Raw genomic sequence first — 16,746 nt, 5'->3', positions numbered from 1 at the left:
CCTGTGTTAGTGCTACAGACCTCTGAAGAGGGAGAATGTTTAGGTTTCGGAGTTGAGGATGAACCCATGATGCTCTGATATCCCTGTTTCTGATGGGATGATCTTCAGTTATCAATATTTAACAGGTTGTTTACCTGCCTCAGTGTAGTAGGTTCCATCAGCGTCCTCCTGATGGCAGATCTGAATGGAGATATGTGCAGTATCCCACTGTGTAACTACAAATTCATTCAGATTCAGTTTGACTCTGTTACAGGATCAGGTAATAATCTATATAAAGATATTACCAAAGATATATGAACTCAGGATATTTCCATGTTTGTCTGGTCAGTTTCAGTCATTCTGTGTCATAGATCTGTTATTACAGAGGTGTTTCTTTCTAATAGCAGTGAGAAGTAGTTGGCTCATGTTATTGAGATGCTAAATACATATAAACTTTGTTCTTCATGGTCTCTTTTTTTTCTTTCTCTAGGAGTTTAAAAGCACAAACACAGTGGAACCTAATTCCCTTCAGGATAATGATGAAGCTCTATCAAAAACAGCAAACAGAGAAAAACCACACAGCTGTGACCAGTGTGGGAAGGCATTTAGTCGGAAAAGTGCCTTAATATCACATCAACGTATCCACAGTGGAGTTAAACCTTTCAGTTGTGGACAGTGTGGGAAGGCTTTTACTGATAAATGTGACTTAATAACACATCAACGTATCCACGGTGGTGTTAAACCTTTTATTTGTGGACAGTGTGGGAAGGCTTTTACTCAGAAAAGTGACTTAATAACACATCAACGTATCCACAGTGGAGTTAAACCTTTCAGTTGTGGACAGTGTGGGAAGGCTTTTACTCAGAAAAGTACCTTAATAACACATCAACGTATCCACAGTGGAGTTAAACCTTTCAGTTGTGGACAGTGTGGGAAGGCTTTTACTAAGAAAAGTACCTTAATAACACATCAACATATCCACAGTGGAGTTAAACCTTTCAGTTGTGGACAGTGTGGGAAGGCTTTTACTCAGAAAAGTGGCTTAATAACACATCAACGTATCCACAGTGGGGTTAAACCTTTCAGTTGTGGACAGTGTGGGAAGGCTTTTACTGATAAAAGTGACTTAATAAGACATCAACGCATCCACAGTGGAGTTAAACCTTTCATTTGTGGACAGTGTGGGAAGGCTTTTACTGATAAAAGTGACTTAATAAGACATCAACGTATCCACAGTGGAGATAAACCTTTCAGTTGTGGACAGTGTGGGAAGGCTTTTACTCAGAAAAGTGACTTAATAACACATCAACGTATCCACAGTGGGGTTAAACCTTTCAGTTGTGGACAGTGTGGGAAGGCTTTTACTCAGAAAAGTGGCTTAATATCACATCAACGTATCCACAGTGGAGTTAAACCTTTCATTTGTGGACAGTGTGGGAAGGCTTTTACTGATAAAAGTGACTTAATAAGACATCAACGTATCCACAGTGGAGTTAAACCTTTCAGTTGTGGACAGTGTGGGAAGGCTTTTAGTCAGAAAAGTGCCTTAATATCACATGAACATATCCACAGTGGAGTTAAACCTTTCAGTTGTGACCAGTGTGGGAAGGCTTTTACTCAGAAAAGTACCTTAATAACACATCAACGTATCCACAGTGGAGTTAAACCTTTCCTTTGCGGACAGTGTGGGAAGGCTTTTACTCAGAAAAGTGAATTAATAAGACATCAACGTATCCACAGTGGAGTTAAACCTTTCAGTTGTGGACAGTGTGGGAAGGCTTTTACTGATAAAAGTGTCTTAATAACACATCAATGTAACCACAGTGGAGTTAAACCTTTCATTTGTGGACAGTGTGGGAAGGCTTTTAGTCAGAAAAGTGCCTTAATATCACATGAACATATCCACAGTGGAGTTAAACCTTTCAGTTGTGACCAGTGTGGGAAGGCTTTTACTCAGAAAAGTACCTTAATAACACATCAACGTCTCCACAGTGGAGTTAAACCTTTCCTTTGCGGACAGTGTGGGAAGGCTTTTACTCAGAAAAGTACCTTAATAACACATCAACGTAACCACAGTGGAGTTAAACATTTCAGTTGTGGACAGTGTGGGGAGTCCTTTGGTTACTTCTCTGCCTTAAAAAAACATCAGCTTGTCTGCAATGGAGCACAACCATGCAGTGATTCCCAGTGCAATGAAAATTTAACGACTCCACGTGGCTTTCAGAGTCACCAACAAAGCCACGGCAGAAAGAGACGATCCAAGAAGAATCACTGTGAGGTATGTACATCAAACACTTATTTTCCCATCTCCTGATGAGTTTAGGATTTAACTGAGCAAGTAGGCAAGAGGCTCCCATTGGAGAAGGACAGCGATGTAGGAGTTTTTTAATCCTAACATATTCAGTGAGTTGTTTCTCCTTAAACAGCCATGTCAGAAGTGTTCAATGTCATTTAAATGTTCGGCGAAATCAAACCCAAAGGAAATCAACAGTATAAGTAAGGTCATGTTTAATTGTGAAAGGAAGACCATTATCAGATACTGGATGGAGAGAATTTAACATGTTGGGACCAAACAGCTGTGTAGTCTAAATAAAACCAATAATTAATTTGTTAGGGAGCATAAATAGCCAATCCAAACCATCTATCCATTTTCATCCTCTTATCCAAGGTCGGGTCACAGAACAAACGGGTCCAGGAGTTAACCCCAGCTCTTGTATATTCTGGACCACATCCCACGTCTCTCTGTCTTTTTATTTAACTTCTTTCTTTTTTTCTGAATTCTATCCAACCCTTTACAACCAATTGCTACAGATCCTACCTGCATTCAGGAACATTAGGCGCATTCCCACTGTAGGAACCTTCTACAGTTCCTATAACCTTTTCAGGAACGGGGTCGTTTTTTCCCACATTCGCACATACAGGAACTCGGGACCACGGCCCTCAGTTCCTGTAACCATTTCAGCTCCTTCTCCTCAGCTGGGTCTGTTCTGGGTTCCATAGGAACACATCTGACGGAGGTGTTTGGTGGCTGGTAGCTCCGCCCCTTGTCATGTTGTCACGGCTCAAATGTTTCCTCATACGACACGGCTCCTCATGTCACCTTTCCCTGCAATTCCATCTCGGCCTGGTGGATTTCAGGCTTTGGGAGTGTTTGGAGATCTTGTGACATACATTAAGTTGTTTTGATGTAATTTGTGTGATCGCATGGATTGTTGCCTGCTTATCTGTCTTTCGGGGTGCTCAATTTCATCTCCTCTTGGCCTCTCTTTGGGTTATGTTTCTTTGGGAGTTTTTAATGCAGGTTTGCGTCCTCCCACACAAAAGCTGCAGGTTGAGTTGCTGCCCCTTCCGACCCGGATGCATCTTTCAGCTTTCCCTCCAGTTGATCCTGGTTTATTCATGGTCATCAACCATCCTAATGCTGGAATTCCCTGGCGAAGAAAGGTTATCATGGTTGTAATGTGCATCTGTTGATACTCTTGTATACATCATCAGTGATAATACCTTGGGTCATACAGGGTTTTGGGTCTTTCAAGCTAAACCCCATCCTCCAGGACCACCTGTTTCGATGTTTTTGCAAAAAGCATAATGTCCAGTCTAAGACTTTTCTCTGATGTCTTTAGTAAATCTGAGCTGCTTCCCCAGGTCCACCTGCATCTTCTTGAGTATTCTGCCAGGAGCTGGGATGTTCTCCTGTTCTAATGAATGTTATCTGGTGTGATGATGGTTTGAAGAGTTTCCTGTTGTTGATGGCACTTCAAATGGACTCAGTGACCACATCCAGCAACTGTACAGACACAAATCAAGATAATATGTGGTTCTGATGCCTATGCTGACCTCTAATGAGCAACACAGCCCCTAGGTTTAGAACTGACTGACGTCTAAAATCAAGAATCTGTTCTGTATGTTTGCCCGATTCCTGCCCATAAACAAATGGCCCAGGTGTTGAAGGCAGTTGCAGAAGCAGTCACCTTAGCCATTCTCTCAAGCAGACACCGCCCTAGGAAGAGTCCCATCCCCTTTCTTAGGGCTGGAGAGAAGCCCCCATACCACCCGAAAACAAATGCATGTTGGCTGTCCACAGCCTCAGATTGGCAGCTGAAAGTGGACCTTGGAAAACAGTTAAAGGTCCCTGAACACATCACCCAGACAAGACTAGACAGACAGACTTGGTTATTCACTCAGACGCCACCAAGCGGGTGATCATGTCGGAGCTAACTGTGACCCCAGGAAGATCACTGATGATGCATCCCAGAGCATCCTAGAGATGTATCTAAATTCCTGGACGTCTTTGGACCGTGCTGCTTTCATATCTCGATCTCGACTAAAACACCTCTTCAAGCGGTCACTGTTTGCTCGTTTGGTTTGGTTTAGGATTTCGATGCCAGATTACTGGCACTAACAGAACAGAAGCACCACAGTTTGTTTTCATTTAGCTAAATCAGTAAAGTAAACACAGCCCAAAGTGCAGAAATCAGGACATTTCCTCAGAAAAATTGTGGAAAGTATTTGTTCTTTGTGCTAAGAAGGAATTTGACTTCATCAGGCATCAAACTGTGATCTGTTTTCTAACTGAATGCTCCCAACTTCTAGTTTTAACCTCCAGATATTAGACTGAAATAAAACTCCTAGCTTTCAGTTTCCTACAACATTGGCAGATTTCTATCTTCTTCTTTGGTGGTATTGGTTGAGTTCAGAGCCGGTGTGTTCATTGTAAAAAGCAGCAGGAAACCCTGACCTTCCCTGTCTTTGTGTCTTTGTTGTTTCAGAAGCAGAGCGGCTCAGATGGACCCAGTTCTGAGCCCTGTGTGCACCGTCCCAGTGGTGAACAGGACTGCTGTCAGCAGGGTGGCTCATCATTCACCACTGCAGCGGACCTCAGAAGACACCAAACAATCCAGCGCAGACAGAAATCCTTCAGCTGTGGACACTGTGAGAAAAGCTTCCCATCAGCAGGTCAGCGCACGCTTCATGAGCGTGTTCACACTGAGGAGCAGCTCAGCCGCGACACCAGTCGGTCTGCTGCTCATAAGCCCTCCCACCCTGAATATGAACTGTTCCACTGTTACCGGTGTGCTGCAGTGTTCGTCTCACCATCTGCTCTGTCTAAACATCAGCAGGATCACCAAGAGCAGGAATAATTCCCAACATGAAATGGCTGCAACGCACTCGCTGCGTCTGAACGGACAGAGAGAGCCTCTTCTGGTCCAAACTTCAAACTTTAAAAGCCACAGTTCAGAATTCATTTCCTCTGAAAGTTGTAATGTGCCACAATAACAAGAATGTGTGAGAAAAAAATGATTAAAAACTGTTTCTACTAGTATGTGGAAGCAAAGCTGGATGAACAGAAATGGTGTTATTACTGCAGGAAGAAGCATTTCTGACTTCTTCCCAGCAGAACGCTCGAATTACACAATGTATACAGATGCAGTTTGGAGTTCCAGTGAGATGACTGCTATCTCCAGCTCTGACCACTAGGTGTCAGTAGTTCAACAGTGTTACCTGAACGTTTCTCAGCTCACGTCACATTTGAAGTGCTGTCTTTGATGGTCTTTGTATTCTTTGGTCTGATGAGGTCCCCGTAAGTCTTGGGGTGCTGCAGTGAGACTGTGATGGTGGACCAGGTAAAAACTCGACTGCATGGATCAGAGCAGAGGTCCACAGATGTGATGGAGCAGAAACCTAAAGAAGTTGACATGATTTAACATGAAATAAGTTCACCAGGATAGTGGCAAAGAGTTTGTTTTCTGTTTTTATTTCTTATTCATTTTGTCATAGTATACTAATTAAATAGTTTTTGCTTTAAATACCCACCGCTGTGCATCATGGGCGTGTGTGCTGGCTGGAAAAAAACCTTTTTGTCTTAAAAGTCTAAACAGTCTCACCATGACATTTAGAAACAATATTAATGATAACATTTACTGTAAATACATCCATACAATGATAGTAGAAGTTTTTTACTGGATGGCACCATTTTTTTCCTTTTTATTTGTATTTATCTTTATTTAGTCTAACTATTTGATGATTTTTAAGTTGATGCATTTTAATATTTTGTTGTCAGATCGTCTTCATTTTAATACATTTCTGTTTATTTCCCTTTGATTTGTTTTCATTTTATTCCTTTTTCTCGTCATGATTTTTATTTCTTTGTTCTATCCCTGCATCAGGTTGTCTTTTATTTTCAGAAATTTTATTTCAATATATTACATTTTATTCTTTTCTTTTCAATGTTCTTTTTATTTCATAATCTTTGAATAACTGTCTTTTTATATTCATAAATATTTTAAATTTTACATTATTTCATGTCATTCTTTCCTCCTCTTCGCCATATCTCTTTTCAATGAGTGACTTTTGACCCTCGTAAGGCACGGTATTGCAGCAAAGATCGTGTATTTGTAGAAGGATGTCTTTATATCGACGGTTCCACCTGGTTCCAACAAGCTTCCGTTCCTCGGATCGCGAAAATAACTCAGAGTGAGACCTCTTCATCACTCAGAAACGCCTGATTCATGAAAACAACATCATCGAGCGTTAAGATTAACTCTCTTAACTTTTCCCATTCATTTTCAATGGAAGTTCTTACACCACGGATGCATTGCACTCTTTGGCCTATGGGGGATATTTTGGGACATTTACAGGTAGACTCGTTTGGTTAGCCAATCAGAATAGAGTACGGCAGTTGCTAGCCAGAAAGAGGCAGACCAGACCAATTTGTTACACGGTATTGCTAGTGATAACAGTATTTCATTTCTACAAATGTTATATATGTATATCTGTTATACATCTCTTATTACAAAGTATTAGTTGAGAAACGGCCAAAGTTAACCGGGTCGCCAGGCTGCTGCTGCCACTAGCACCGTTCATCATCATTCATCATCTGATTAATTACTGAGGTAAGTAAATAACGTCAACAAGTCAAAATGTGTGTTTTATGATGGTATAACTTTACAAAGCTGTCCGGTACATGCAAGTACCGTCTCCATTCGGCGTGTTTTTTGTCAAACTATTATATCAAAGACGACTGTAATGTAGAGGCTATCTTAAAGTTCAACGCATCACTAGCTGTGTCTTTGGCTGCTTTAAAACAACTGCATTGAAATGACAATTTATGTGCAGTAGATGATGATTTTAATACATGTGGTACTTTGACCTTGCCGTAGCTTTGGTGTACATGATGAGCATATTTTGTCTCCCTTTGAAGTAGTGTAAAATGCGGACATCGTTTGTTGTTATTCTGTGTTTATGCACCTGTGTTTTGTGATCGTGTGTGAGCGTGTGAAATCGCCGTAGCTTTGGCATACATGAGCATATTTTGTCTGCCTTTGGCTGTAAATATTAGTCGTAAAAGTAGTGTATAAAAGGCGGACATCGTTTGTTGTTATTGTTGTGTGGATCGTCCTTGGTCATATATTCCCACGGTGACGTTACAAGGGCTATGTTTGTTTGTTGTCTCTCTCTTTCTAAACCTACTCCCAGCTCTGTGTTCCCTGTGTTGTTTATTGTCTGTCCATTTCTAAACCTACAGGTAGGAGTGTGACCTGTCCAGCTCTGTGTTCCCTGTGTTGTTTATTGTCTGTCCATTTCTAAACCTACAGGTAGGAGTGTGACCTGTCCAGCTCTGTGTTCCCTGTGTTGTTTATTGTCTGTCCATTTCTAAACCTACAGGTAGGAGTGTGACCTGTCCAGCTCTGTGTTCCCTGTGTTGTTTATTGTCTGTCCATTTCTAAACCTACAGGTAGGAGTGTGACCTGTCCAGCTCTGTGTTCCCTGAGTTGTTTATTGTCTGTCCATTTCTAAACCTACAGGTGGATGTGTGACCTGCCCAGCTCTGTGTTCCCTGTGTTGTTTATTGTCTGTCCATTTCTAAACCTACAGGTAGGAGTGTGACCTGTCCAGCTCTGTGTTCTCTGTGTTGTTTATTGTCTGTCCATTTCTAAACCTACAGGTAGGAGTGTGACCTGTCCAGCTCTGTGTTCCCTGTGTTGTTTATTGTCTGTCCATTTCTAAACCTACAGGTAGGAGTGTGACCTGCCCAGCTCTGTGTTCCCTGTGTTGTTTATTGTCTGTCCATTTCTAAACCTACAGGTAGGAGTGTGACCTGTCCAGCTCTGTGTTCCCTGTGTTGTTTATTGTCTGTCCATTTCTAAACCTACAGGTAGGAGTGTGACCTGTCCAGCTCTGTGTTCCCTGTGTTGTTGGTTGTCCGTCCATTTCTAAACCTACAGGTAGGAGTGTGACCTGTCCAGCTCTGTGTTCCCTGTGTTGTTTATTGTCTGTCCATTTCTAAACCTACAGGTAGGAGTGTGACCTGTCCAGCTCTGTGTTCCCTGTGTTGTTTATTGTCTGTCCATTTCTAAACCTACAGGTAGGAGTGTGACCTGTCCAGCTCTGTGTTCCCTGTGTTGTTTATTGTCTGTCCATTTCTAAACCTACAGGTAGGAGTGTGACCTGTCCAGCTCTGTGTTCCCTGAGTTGTTTATTGTCTGTCCATTTCTAAACCTACAGGTAGGAGTGTGACCTGTCCAGCTCTGTGTTCCCTGAGTTGTTTATTGTCTGTCCATTTCTAAACCTACAGGTAGGAGTGTGACCTGTCCAGCTCTGTGTTCCCTGTGTTGTTTATTGTCTGTCCATTTCTAAACCTACAGGTGGATGTGTGACCTGGCCAGCTCTATGCTCCCTGAGTTGTTTATTGTCTGTCCATTTCTAAACCTACAGGTGGATGTGTGACCTGTCCAGCTCTGTGTTCCCTGAGTTGTTTATTGTCTGTCCATTTCTAAACCTACAGGTGGATGTGTGACCTGTCCAGCTCTGTGTTCCCTGAGTTGTTTATTGTCTGTCCATTTCTAAACCTACAGGTAGGAGTGTGACCTGTCCAGCTCTGTGTTCCCTGTGTTGTTTATTGTCTGTCCATTTCTAAACCTACAGGTAGGAGTGTGACCTGTCCAGCTCTGTGTTCCCTGTGTTGTTTATTGTCTGTCCATTTCTAAACCTACAGGTAGGAGTGTGACCTGTCCAGCTCTGTGTTCCCTGTGTTGTTTATTGTCTGTCCATTTCTAAACCTACAGGTAGGAGTGTGACCTGTCCAGCTCTGTGCTCCCTGAGTTGTTTATTGTCTGTCCATTTCTAAACCTACAGGTAGGAGTGTGACCTGTCCAGCTCTGTGTTCCCTGCGTTGTTTATTGTCTGTCCATTTCTAAACCTACAGGTGGATGTGTGACCTGTCCAGCTCTGTGTTCCCTGTGTTGTTTATTGTCTGTCCATTTCTAAACCTACAGGTGGATGTGTGACCTGTCCAGCTCTGTGTTCCCTGAGTTGTTTATTGTCTGTCCATTTCTAAACCTACAGGTAGGAGTGTGACCTGTCCAGCTCTGTGTTCCCTGTGTTGTTTATTGTCTGTCCATTTCTAAACCTATAGGTGGATGTGTGACCTGCCCAGCTCTGTGTTCCCTGTGTTGTTTATTGTCTGTCCATTTCTAAACCTACAGGTAGGAGTGTGACCTGTCCAGCTCTGTGTTCCCTGTGTTGTTTATTGTCTGTCCATTTCTAAACCTACAGGTAGGAGTGTGACCTGTCCAGCTCTGTGTTCCCTGTGTTGTTTATTGTCTGTCCATTTCTAAACCTACAGGTAGGAGTGTGACCTGGCCAGCTCTGTGTTCCCTGTGTTGATTCAAATGATGATATTTCCTTTAGGTAAAGGAAACACAGTCTTGGGATCATAAGAATAATAGATACATACTGTATATCTACAGGTGGATGGTGGGAAGGACTTGTTAATATGACCCTGTGTGTTGTTAATATGACCCTGATTGTACAAACTTGAATGTCAGTGTTAAAGTGTGTTAAAGTGTGTCGCTGTCTCAGGCCTTGTCCACACGTAGCCGGGTATTTTTAAAACCGAATGTTTCCCCCCCTCCGTTTATAAAAAAAATTTGTATCCACATTACCTCGTTTTCGAAAAAAAACACCTTCCACACATAACCGAACATCTGCGTTTTCACCTGTCTTGACAACCCAAATGCATTTGCTGTTTTGCGCAATCTGCCCTCGTCAGCTAAATAATAAAGTGTGCACGCCACTTTTTTGAGCACACGGACAGGTGATCGTATGACAGTGGACTGCCCCTCGATATGAGGACGTAATAATTCCGACAGCGACAGGAGTGAGGACCGGGACATGCGAAATTGTCACACCATTCCTCTGGGAGTATAACTTAGGCGTGTAAAATCAAGGCTGTAAACAGCGCCTGCACAATAATAACCACCACAGTTCTCAAGGCATCCATGCTTCTTCAGTAAACAAAGGTCGCACTTTAGACTTTAAAGCAGATTTGTTGTTGTTTTGGCGCATATTGTGACGTTCGAAAACGCAAATCTCCGGTTATCTCTGTCTACACGCAAATGCATAAACGGAGTTTTCAAAAATCTTCACTTTGCCCGGAGTTTTTAAAAACATTCGTTCACGATGCGTTTTTATGAGTTTTCATGTGGATGACAGGTCCAAACGTAGAAAAATATATTTGTTTTAGCAGATACCCGGCTACGTGTGGATGGGGCCTCAGATCACTGGAAGGATGCGTGTTGTATATGCTCTTTGTCTCTTTTTCTTTTTTATGTGTGTGGGTATATGTGAGTTTATGTTTTCTGTAGGTGGCTGATATGAGAACCAAAGCCGAGGCGAGGGGGAGCTATGGAGAGTCAAGGACAAGATGGAGGGCCTGGACGAGCGCACGCACAATGACTTTTGATTAGATATGAAAACTGTGTTAGTATAAACACCTGTTTTGTGGAAGAGTAGTACAGTTCTGATCCTCCAAATTGACAGCCTTTTTGTTGGTGAAGGCAAGATGATCAAACACAAAGCTCTGTATGCTATATTTACTGTAAGACACTAATATATTATTAGGTACATTAGCTTATTAGATGCCAGAAATGGATGTCACACTCCCAGACTCTCATTCATAAAAGAACACACAGGATTTTCAGCAAAAGCATAGAAAGCTTTATGATAAAGGTAGAATGGAAAAATATAACACTGTCTATTTCTAAAGTGACAGGTTGAGGTATAACCTGTCCAGCTTTGTTCTCCCTGTGTTTGTTGTGTGTTCATTTTTAAACCTACAGGAGGAGGTGTGACCTGGCCAGCTTTGTTCTCCCTGTGTTTGTTGTGTGTTCATTTTTAAACCTACAGGAGGAGGTGTGACCTGGCCAGCTTTGTTCTCCCTGTGTTTGTTGTGTGTTCATTTTTAAACCTACAGGAGGAGGTGTGACCTGGCCAGCTCTGTGCTCCCTGCGTTGCTGCTTGCACCACATCTTTGCATTAGTGATACACAGTACACTGTCACATTACTGATTTGTATTTTATTCTTTAAACAAACATGTACTGGTTCATTTGCACAACTGTGTGTGGTCTCCTTCATGTTGATACTCCTACGAGCCAAGTGGTTTTGTAAAAGGGAAAAAAACAAGTATAGATAGGAATGAACAAATGAATCAATAAATGAAGACCAAAAGGGTTCTTGACCCTCATAACATGAATATTACAGTGGGTACAACCATGTAAGTTGCAGTTGCAATAAAACAGTGATTTTCCAACACCTTCCTCTTTTATTTTCTTTATTTTAGAGTGCTCCTGACGGGATTCGAACCTGCAGGGTTATGAACTACATAATGACATTAATTATATGCAGGACTGAAAAAAATGCAGTAATTTAATTGGCTGTCACAGTTCTACACCTATACATGGCTGGCCCTGCTGTGGCAAGCAGCTATTCTCTCCACTATACCACCACTGCCCTGACAGACCCTTATTTAGTCATCTATCAACTGTTTTTCTTGCAGGGCTATGACACACTCACTCTTACTCAGGAATCTTTCTATTTCTCCCTGAAATAAGAGAGAAGTCTAAAGCGTGAAACTTGTGCTTGCTTGGATTCATTCTCCAGATGCGCACAATTGCTTTCATCTAAGGCTAAAATGTTCACAACTTCAGTACAATGCACTGTGCCAATTAATTTGCCAGTTAGGAATGAGTTTACCACAGTTTTGCCACCTGTACCGTGTGCACTGCTTTCAGGTCCCTGATGGTCTAGTGGCAAAAATTCGGCGCTCTCACCGCCGCGGCCTGGGTTCGATTCCCGGTCAGGGAATGAGGGAACCAGGTTTTGGCACTGTGAGTAGCGTAAACCAAAGACATTTCTGCTTTTGTTTTCCAATGACATGACTAGGAATGTCAATTTAATCTAGCCCTGTGACAAATTCAATAGGACGTTGGTTTGTAACGAGTCATCCTATGCGCACCACTTGATTTGAAATAACACTTTACAGCCAGCAGATTTACTACTTCTCTTTAGAGAAGGGCTCGCTTAACTCTTTCCAGCAGCTCTAGGACCATCGTGGCTTTTAAAAACTAAAAGAATGATCAAGTTTTTCTGATACTTTGATGTGTTACACGGTGCTTAATAACATTTTGAGCAGCAAAGACAAATGCTATTTGTCATTAAATGACATGAGCATCCACAAATGACACGGAAAAAGAGAAATTTCATGGTCTATTGTCGGACAAAATGTTTTTGTCCGCGGACTTGGAGCATTTGGCGATCTGGCATGGGGGAAATTTTGGGTAAAAAAAATGTATATAAATATGAACGAATTTATAAATGTATATATAATTAATATAAATATAAAAAAATCTTTCCTTACGCATTATACACGCTCCTTGGCGAAATATTTCTCCAAGGGTGACAACAATATTACTGGGCATGTATTGTTGTAATGTTTTAAATACTTGAACGCAGTTTTTCTTGAGAAGATAATTGCTTTGTATTTGGGAGTATCGTCCATTGACTCTTTTGGGCTTTCACATGCGCGAGCATACAAACAACAGGTAAGTGACATGCTGTTTATAAAGTTGTTTTGTAACGTCCCCATGCCAATAATGTGAGAACCATGCATATGGTTTTGATGGTAAGGCTTGTGACTTTATTGTCGGATGGTTTATAAAGTGGTGTGACGTTTCTGCAGTGTGCAAGTTGTTGTTTTACGTGGAAGGGTTAGCACTTGCCCCTTAGCCACCACGTATTAGCCTCGCATGACAGGCTGCACAAACAGCGCAATATCCGCACAGGGAGCGCAGATTTGCACCTGTCTGTCCTACTATCAGTATTTGACAACCTCTAGCAATGGGATTGCGCTTCAAATGCCCCGGAGTTCCCCTTTAAGTGCAGTGTAATGCATGACTCAACTTGGAGGCTCCTCTGTCTTTTGTCAAAATTGCACAAGCAAAGTTAAAAAAGAACCTTTTTGTCATATTGCTATGAAAGTCACACACAAAACAAAAAAAATTCAAAAAGCCTGAGAGACCTAATGAGGGAACCTGGGAAAAAGTTTGACATCAAACCTCTTTCTTTAACAAGTCAGAGCAGGAAGTTATTGACTACTTGTTGTGTGCTACTTTACTTGTTACCTACTCAGAAGATATCAACCTTATGACAAACATAAAGAAATCGAACACACACTCTGATGATTGGATGAGAGGTGGTAATGATCGAGGCCACGCCCACAGACAGCTACAGCAAGTCTCTGTGGCGCAATCGGCCAGCGCGTTCAGCTGTTAACCGAAAGGTTGGTGGTTTGAGCCCACCCAAGGAGGAGTGTGTGCACCAACAAATCTACCGGTGAGCTATAGGTTGTAGGTTGGGTAGCAAATCAAAAGATGTACTGGTTAACACCATGGCTCTTTTACGCTAGTCGTCCATTGTTCCGTCAACGCAAGCCGTATCCAACGTATTCAGTTAATTTCCAATGAAATCCGGCCGATCGTTGTCGCCGTGCTCGCAAAGCATGCTGGGATTCTGACACGGCGAGCTGGGGACCTGCGGCACGTCAAAAAGTTGGGCTCGCTCGAAGTTTATGCAAATTTGCCACGGCAGACGTAGTGCGTTATCCAATGACAGTAGATCATGTAGTTTTCTTTCCCTTTGTTTATTCACCCCTGAACATTTCGGGTATTGCTCATGTCATTGCTATTGCGGGCAAAATGAACAGCAGCAGGGGCCAGAATGGCTGTGCTAAAACGATTGTAGGCGAATAAACACACCTCAAACATCAGGCAATTGTGAGCATCTCCACTTTTGCAGTAAAGTAATGACCATCAAGGAATAGAGGTTCAATCCAGTGCATCAAATTCTTTCATGGGTAGAGGTGGAGTAGTGAATTAAACGTTATCCATAATTGTGATAGGCATTCATTTCAACAAAAGAACCAAATCACACCCATGGCCATGTTTTCACAACATGTCTTGTTCATGTTTCATTTTCAAATCAGAGAAAAGGTGCAGGGACAGGTGATGCAGCGAGAAGGAGATCTCCTGTGTCGCTGCAGCAGCACAATAGCAGCTCTCCTCGCTCGCAGATCCACATCCATGGTGCAATATGAAATAATGTTCCATTGCTGACGATTAATACACATTAATTTCCCTCCGAAACTCCGAAACTTCGGTTGATTAAAATCACAAGTTATTTACTTTACCCCGGAGCCGTTCTACCGTATGTTCTATCTACAACTTCGTATACACGCCCACTGTAGTAGCAACACGGCGACACTAGGCATCCAATCCGGCGAGTTAAGTTGACGTGACGGAACAATGGACGACTAGCGTTAGAGATGCCTTGCAATCAGATATTTGTCGTCTTTCAGTTTCTCCTTCCTTTATTATCTACTTAAACTTGTCATGTCAGACACATTTTTCTTCGGTTTTGCCGTTCTCGCCCCCCATAGATGTCACAGGGGGCTGCAGATTAGAAGATCTTATTTCCTACCATCCACTTATTTGATTGCCATGCAATCCATGTGAGCTGGGCAAGTGGGCATCACATACCTTTAGCAAAGTCTGCAGGACCAATGAATGGGTGTGGGAAAGTGAGCCTAGGCTGACAATACATGCATATTTATATTTTGCAGGCCTCGTTGGCGCAGTAGGCAGCGAGTCAGTCTCATAATCTGAAGGTTGTGAGTTCAACCCTCACACGGGGCAGTTGTTTTGATGTGGTGTTTATAGCACTTCACCTCAGTTACAGCTGGAAACTTGCTGGGCACAAGTGGCTCCGATTACTCTCTGTTGGAGCTGCAGAAAGCCCACTCGGAAGCTCACTCACTCCAAAGTGTGGAAAGTGTCAAACGCAACTTATGGGCATTCAAACCATGTCTCTTTTAGAAAAGCAAGTTGCACCCTGGCCAAGACCCATGACAAAGGATAGGAAGTTCATCACGCTGACATAATAGAATACACTGTGTGACAAAAGCACCTTTGCAGACTCTCCTTCTCTTGACATAGACTGACATGGGACAATTCAGTCAAGTTTATCCCACGTGAAACTACCTCTTTTGCAACTTTCCATAAACTTTCAAAATGAGAATGAAAGCCAGATAAAGAAACTTGTGAGTTGATTGTTTAACCTCTAGTCCAGACAACAGGTCTTTTGAACAAGTAGCTACGTGCTCAACAAGCCATGTCATCACATATTTTAGCAAAGTCTGCAGGACCAGTGAATGGGTGTGGGAAAGTGAGCCTAGGCTGACAATACATGCATATTTCTGTTTTGCAGGCCTCGTTGGCACAGTAGGCAGCGCGTCAGTCTCATAATCTGAAGGTCGTGAGTTCGACCCTCACACGGGGCAGGTGTTTTGATGTGTTTACAGCACTTCACCTCAGTAACAGCTGGAAACTTGGCTCCGATTGCTCTCTGTTGGAGCTGCAGAAAGCCCACTCGGAAGCTCAGTCACTCCAAAGTGTGGAAGGTGTCAAACACAAGTTATGGGGTTTCGAACCATCTCTTTTTTTTAAAAGCATTGCAATCAGATCTTTGTCGCCTTGTGTCAAACACAAGTTATGGGGATTCAAACCATCGCTCTTTTAGAGACCCTTGCAATCAGATCTTTGTCGCCTTTCAGTTTCTGCTTCCTTTATTATCTACTTAAACTTGTCATGTCAGACACATTTTTCTTCGGTTTTGCCGTTCTCGCCCCCCATAGATGTCACAGGGGGCTACAGATTAGAAGATCTTATTTCCTACCATCCACTTATTTGATTGCCATGCAATCCATGTGAGCTGGGCAAGTGGGCATCACATACCTTTAGCAAAGTCTGCAGGACCAATGAATGGGTGTGGGAAAGTGAGCCTAGGCTGACAATACATGCATATTTATGTTTTGCAGGCCTCGTTGGCGCAGTAGGCAGTGCATCAGTCTCATAATCTGAAGGTCGTGAGTTCGACCCTCACACGGGGCAGGTGTTTTGATGTGTTTATAGCACTTCACCTCAGTTACAGCTGGAAACTTGCTGGGCACAAGTGTCTCTGATTATTCTCTGTTGGAGCTGCAGAAAGCCCACTCGGAAGCTCAGTCACTCCAAAGTGTGGAAGGTGTCAAACACAACTTATGGGGTTTCGAACCATCTCTTTTTTTTTTTAAAGCATTGCAATCAGGTCTTTGTCGCCTTGTGTCAAACCCAAGTTATGGGGATTCGAACCATGTCTCTTTCAGAAAAGCAAGTTGCACCCTGGCCAAGACCCGTGACAAAGGATAGGAAGTTCATCACGCTAACATAATAGAATACGCTGTGTGACAAAAGCACCTTTGCAGACTCTCCTTCTCTTGACATAGACTGACATGGGACACATTTTTCTTTGGCTTTGCCGTTCTCTCCCCCCATAGGTTAGAAGATCTTATTTCCTACCATCCACTTATTTGATTGCCATGCAATCCATGTGAG

General features: G+C 42.6%; 1 protein-coding gene and 3 non-coding genes across 4 annotated transcripts; all 4 read left to right on the top strand.

Annotated features, from left to right (window-relative positions):
* Positions 1-293: 293 nt before the first annotated feature.
* Positions 294-2,059, top strand: LOC142385687 (uncharacterized; the record flags this gene model as incomplete). The annotated part of the gene is made up of 2 exons (XM_075472412.1): positions 294-323; positions 470-2,059. Coding segments are annotated over exons 1-2 (1,620 nt in total), but the record flags the coding sequence as incomplete, so codon positions are not given.
* A 12,877-nt stretch (positions 2,060-14,936) lies between these two features.
* On the top strand, positions 14,937-15,009 carry trnam-cau (transfer RNA methionine (anticodon CAU)). The gene has a single exon. It is a non-coding gene; the product is annotated as a tRNA-Met (tRNA).
* A 571-nt stretch (positions 15,010-15,580) lies between these two features.
* trnam-cau (transfer RNA methionine (anticodon CAU)) lies at positions 15,581-15,653 on the top strand. Its single transcript has one exon. It is a non-coding gene; the product is annotated as a tRNA-Met (tRNA).
* Positions 15,654-16,190: 537 nt separating this feature from the next.
* On the top strand, positions 16,191-16,263 carry trnam-cau (transfer RNA methionine (anticodon CAU)). Its single transcript has one exon. It is a non-coding gene; the product is annotated as a tRNA-Met (tRNA).
* Positions 16,264-16,746: the final 483 nt, after the last annotated feature.

Source organism: Odontesthes bonariensis, chromosome 8 (assembly GCF_027942865.1).
Source record: "Odontesthes bonariensis isolate fOdoBon6 chromosome 8, fOdoBon6.hap1, whole genome shotgun sequence".
Lineage (NCBI taxonomy): Eukaryota > Metazoa > Chordata > Actinopteri > Atheriniformes > Atherinopsidae > Odontesthes > Odontesthes bonariensis.
Note: the sequence above shows the minus strand (reverse complement) of the source record. Positions and strands in the feature narration are given on the sequence as shown.